This window comes from Prosopis cineraria, unplaced genomic scaffold (genome assembly GCF_029017545.1).
Source record: "Prosopis cineraria cultivar Desert tree isolate PC_DT_omini unplaced genomic scaffold, ASM2901754v1 PC8, whole genome shotgun sequence".
Classification (NCBI taxonomy): Eukaryota; Viridiplantae; Streptophyta; class Magnoliopsida; order Fabales; family Fabaceae; genus Prosopis; species Prosopis cineraria.
The window spans coordinates 25,442,464-25,448,162 of NW_026555339.1; the positions used below are offsets into that span (position 1 = coordinate 25,442,464).

Sequence of the window (5,699 nt, forward strand, 5' to 3'; positions counted from 1 at the left end):
AGACATGTCCCAAAACGTGAAAACAGCAACAATTAAATGGAACGCATGATGATTTCTTTCACTTTTTAAATTTTGATTTCATATTTTGGAGTCCATTAAAGTTGGACTTTTTTTTTTGGGTAAAGTTAAAGTTGAAAATTTATGGAATTGCTTTGACTCTTACTTAAATTAAATGTAAAAATAACAATAGGTATCTGAAACATTAAATCTTGGCCTCTAACAACATCATGTCATCGGGTCCGATTCAAATACTAGCTGATTTCATAAAAAATATTTATTTTTAACAAAATTATTTTTTTGATTTTTATTATGGTTTTTTAAATTTTTAAAAAATAATTAGAATAAAAAACAGATTTATGATTTAAATATTAGCTTATTTCATAAAAAATATTTATTTTCTTAAAATTATTTTGTTAGTTTTATTATATTTTTTTTAAATTTTTAAAAAATAATTAGGATCAAAAAACATATTTTTGATTATTTTTAAGTAATTTAGAGATTTTATAAAAAGAGATTTATTTTGTTGAGATTTTATGAAAATCATACATTATTTTGCGTTTGGTTACAATAATAAAAAAGTAATTATTAATTAGTTATTTTTAAATTTTATGATACCTTCCTCAATTTTTGTTCTATGAAAATGATTTATTATTATTTTAAAATTTTATGTTATCTCTTCATATTTCACCTCTTTAAAACACATAATCTTTCATCTACGGCATTAGATTATTGAATAACTTCTTAAAATAACAAAAAATCTTCTTTTTTTTTGGATTTTGATTATTTTAAAAGTTTAAACAAACATCATAAAAATTCAAAAAATAAATTTTTTCCAAAAACTAAGTGATTTTTATCTATGAAATAAATTAAAATAAATGGGCCCCTAATGCTATAGATGAAAGAGGTTGTTTTAAAGAGCCAAGATATACAAAGATATTATAAAATTTTAAAACAATATAATGATAAATTATTTTTATAAAACAAAAATTAACAAATATATCATAAAATTTCAAAATAACTAACTAATAATCACTTTTTATTATAAGTAAATATAAAATAATATCTGCTTTGTATAAAATCTCCATAAAATAAATATTTTTTTATATAAAATGTCAACTACTTACAAAGTACTCATACTAACATATGCATATCAAATCTTAATGTTAAGTAGAGCCTTATGTTAATATTTAAATGTTATATTTATATTAATTGAATGTATATTTATATTATATTTTAGGAAGATTAAATTGAAACTTATTGTTCGTGCTTTTTAACACTATAATTATCAGGAACATTGCTTCATTTTAGATCCAAACCATTATATATTAATTATTATTATTTTTCATTATACTATTTGGTATTTGAATTCAATAATTTCTATTTAAAAATCCATAATTTTATATAAATTAATTATTTTAAATATTTTTGTCTCTCAAATGTTTACTATTTGATATAGCAAAAAATAGTTGTTTTATTTGATTACTTTAATATTTTAGTTGCGGTGAGATGATTATAAGTGATTAACAGTAAGGAATGAAAGGAGTACATGATTTGCAAAATTCAATAACAAGAAAAGAGTTCGGATAAAAATACTCCCCCCAAATCGTACTATAGAATATTGATGATTATTTCAAGGTTCTTATAAAAGTTAGGTAAAACCTTAATCTTTTAAAATTTTTATCTGTCTAATTATAACCTTAGCTTATTAAATATCCTATATATTGTTAGGTTATCTAAATATGAGTGGACATAATCGAATAAAGTTGAGTTTAATAAATAATATATAATAAAAAAAAGGACTCATAAACTTAAGTCTTGAGGTTTTGAATTAAGATGTGGTGTCTTTCCATTGCACTTGTCCGTCTCTCCTCTCCGCCCATTTTTGGTGGTCGCTTCCCATTCCTAATAATAATAATAATAATAATAATAATAGTAATAATAATAATAATAATAGAAATCTTGATGCATAAGTTTTTTTTAAAAAAAAATATGAAGTGATAGTATAGTTAGAAAAATGATTACAAAATTATGAAATGCTCTATACTTTCTACCAAGTAAATATTTCAGAAGATACCTATTTTGTATTATGGAAGAAGTAATGGATAAGGAAACATCATGATCATTTGAATTATTATAATTTTAAGTATTAATGTTTTATCTGCAATTGTAAATATAAGTCACATTGAATGGCAGTGGTGATATTATATATAGCAATGGCTGCAATAACTATTGTGTGGGCAAATCCACGGGAAATTGTTATTTGGGAAAAAAAAAAATCCACAGGAAATGTTGACACCTGCCAAGACTAATTATGTATAAGATTGAGATTTTTTTTTAATAAAACACAAACTTAAAGTAAATATTTTGATGCAAATGACAATAATAAATTTCCAAACAATGCATTTGGCGATGCAATAGAATTGTAAATTTTATGCTGGTTTAAGCTTGAGGAAAGAGGGGGGTTTGTCTTTTTTATGGAATCCTCCGATAGAATTACAAGATTTATTGTACAAAGATCAAATGGGTGTGTTTAAGCTCAGGATTTATTGTACAAAGATCAAATGGGTGTGTTTAAGCCGAGGTTGGTCTACATGAAATAAAAGCTTGAGCATTTTCCCCGTATTTTAGCAAAAAAAGAAAAGGAATTGTAAATTTTAATATAATAGTAGTATATTCTAGCATTTTAGAATCATTAATGAAATATTTTTAATGGTATTGAAAATTAGACTAAAATAAAAATTTTGAAAATAAAGAAAAGGTCTTTAGCAAAAACAAAAAGAGATTAAATTTATTTTACTATATTAATTAACATGTTAGTATTTGATTTATGAATTAGGATAAATCAAATCACAACATATCTTTTATAATATGCTGCACAAAGTTAATGTAAACCAAAAATTCTGAAATTTCAATTTCAAAATACCTGTGGCTTTTGAAAAGTAAAAATGATAAGATTGCGTTTTGAATTATGGAATATAGACAGCGTGTTTTCGGGTCCATAGAAATAATGGAAATGGACAGCACCGACTGATCATCTTATCTACATACTCTCACTTCCAGCTTCCGAGTTCCAACTGAGTTGACGACTCGTTCACACGCAAAATCTGGTCATCACAGTGCTATTCTGTTCTTCTTACTCTTCAATATCTGCAGGTGGAAGTTCATCACAGGTATGAAGCAAGATAACCTCTCCTGAATCAGTGTCTCATTTTTCTCTGACTTTATTCTTTCATAGCGTATTTGGTTCGATGCAGTGTAAGAGGATTACCTACAATCCTCATAAAAGGTAAAAAGGATTACATCATGTAAAGGGGATTACATCATACATTATAAAGAGGATTACATCAATAAACCTATGTAATTTCTATTACAACTACATTTTATATCAAAATAACCCTCTTCATATAACATACCAAGCAAACACATGTAATTTTTATTATATTATATTCCATTTCTTAGCATTACATTCCCCCTAATTCTTTAAACCAAACGGACCATCAGATTTCTCTTTCTTTGTTCTATTATTACCATTGTTCTATGTGTTGTCCCTTACATAAGCATCTATCTCTGATCACTGTCAATTCTCTTAGACTATTTTTTTTTTTCCTTCTTCACTTCACCTTTGGGTCGATCTGTTAGGGGGGGAAAACAGTAATGAAGTTACTCTAATATCTAAACATAGCTGGGATCGAAAAAAGCAGATTGACAGCAAAAGCTATAGAAAAACTATTGATCTTTCTTATTCCAATTTTGAAATAATCATTTGATGATTATGAATGGCTCTTTGAAGGTTGCTATTAATTCAAAATGGCAGAGGTGGGAGTGTCGGTGGCAGCAAAACTTGCTGAATATTTGGTAGATCCAACTTTACGACAGTTGCAATATTTGTTCTGTGTCAGAAAAATCACCACAAATGTTGAGATCGATAAGGAGGAGCTCATACTCAAGCAAGGGAGAGTGAAAGAACGTGTTCAAGAGGCCATTAACAGGACTGACAGAATTGATGATGTGGTTAAAAAGTGGATGAATGATGTGAAAAGCCTGATAGCAGAGATGGAGAATTTGGAGGAAGAGCTAAAGGCCAACAATGGCTGCCTTCGACAGTGGTGTCCTACTTGGAAGAGATATTGTCTTTGCAAAAAGTTGGCCAAGACAACTCAAAGAATGATAGACCTAAATGCAAAGAGTGATCATTTTAATCCATTTTCTCATCCTATTATTGCTCTAGATATAGAGTACCACTCTTCTCAAAATTTTGAGTTCTTCAACTCTACAAAAATGGCTTTTGATCAATTGTGGAAGGCGTTGCAACAAGATGGCAACTTCATAATTGGGCTATGGGGTATGGGTGGTTCAGGGAAAACTACCTTGGCAACAGAAGTAGGAAAGAAAGCCAAAGAGTCAAAGCTATTTGATCGAGTTGTGAAAACTACGATTTCTCAAAGCTTGGATATGAGAAGAGCTCAAGGTGAAATTGCCGACATGTTGGGACTTAAATTGGAGGAAGAATCTAACACTGGAAGGGCAAAAAGAATAGCACTAAGATTACAAAGTGGAGAAAGAACTTTGATAATATTAGATGATGTATGGGCTAAGCTGAACCTTGAGGACATAGGGATTCCTATTGAGGGAAATCATCAAAAAAGTTGCAAAATTGTCCTAACCACACGGCGCCTAGAAGTATGTATTTTGATGGGTTGCCAAAAGGAGATTCAACTTCAGTTGTTACAAGAAAATGAAGCTTGGGCTTTGTTTCAAGCTCATGCTAATGTGGATGATGCAGCTCAAGAAGTTGTGGCACAAGCAATTGCTAAGGAATGTAAGGGGCTACCCATTGCAATTATAGCTATGGGAACTTGCTTGAAAAGAAAAGGTGTTGATGAGATGAAAGTAATGCTGGACAGGTTAAGGAATGCGAAACCAAACAATGTGGACAAAGGTGTGAGAGATGTTTTTGCTTGTCTTGAATTAAGTTATGATTATTTGGCAATGCCAGAAGCCAAGCTGCTATTGATAATGTGTGCTATGTTTCCAGAAGATCATAAAATTGACATTGAAGATCTTTTTAGATATGGAGTGGGGTTAGGCCTATGTAGAGATCTAAACTCATTTGAAATAGCAAGAAGACATGTTAAAGCAGCCATAAATAGTCTCATTGACTCCTCACTATTGATTATGCATTCTCCAGAGATCAACAAACATGAGCAAGAATATGTGACAATGCATGACATGGTTCGCGATGTAGCTTTGTGGATAGCATCTAAACAGGATCATACGATTAAGGTAAACTATACAAAAGAGCTGAATGAATTTCTTGATAATGAAGCAATAAAAGATTTCTATGCTATAGCTTCATGGTATGACTTGATGGATTACTTCAATTTCCTTCTCGATTGGATGCTCCAAAGCTTGAGATTTTTGTTTGATTCATCAACAACCTTTGATTTATCACTTGCATCATTTGAAGGTACAAAAGAACTCAAGGTTTTTGCTGTGATTCATAGATATAGCTATCCTTCTCTGATGAAAAAGCCTCAATCAATCCAACAATTGTCTAATCTTCGAACCCTAGGTTGCAACATGGGATTTAGGTGATATCTCTTTTGTGGTAAGCCTTACAAGACTTGAAATTCTTGACTTGAAAGGTAGTGAATTTGAAAAACTACCAAATGGAATTGAAAAGTTAAACAAGCTGAAAA

General features: G+C 29.4%; 1 protein-coding gene across 1 annotated transcript; it reads left to right on the forward strand.

Annotated features, from left to right (window-relative positions):
* The first annotated feature begins 3,031 nt into the window (after window positions 1-3,031).
* Window positions 3,032-5,595, forward strand: LOC129317503 (probable disease resistance protein At4g27220). The gene is made up of 2 exons (XM_054961818.1): window positions 3,032-3,170; window positions 3,815-5,595. Exon 2 carries the CDS (start codon window positions 4,024-4,026, stop codon window positions 5,593-5,595), a length of 1,572 nt encoding a protein of 523 aa, XP_054817793.1. The 5' UTR covers window positions 3,032-3,170; window positions 3,815-4,023.
* Window positions 5,596-5,699: the final 104 nt, after the last annotated feature.

Bases quoted from the DNA above. Each gene is read 5' to 3' on its own strand.
- LOC129317503 (XM_054961818.1), top strand. From the start codon at position 4,024: ATGAATGATGTGAAAAGCCTGATAGCAGAGATGGAGAATTTGGAGGAA.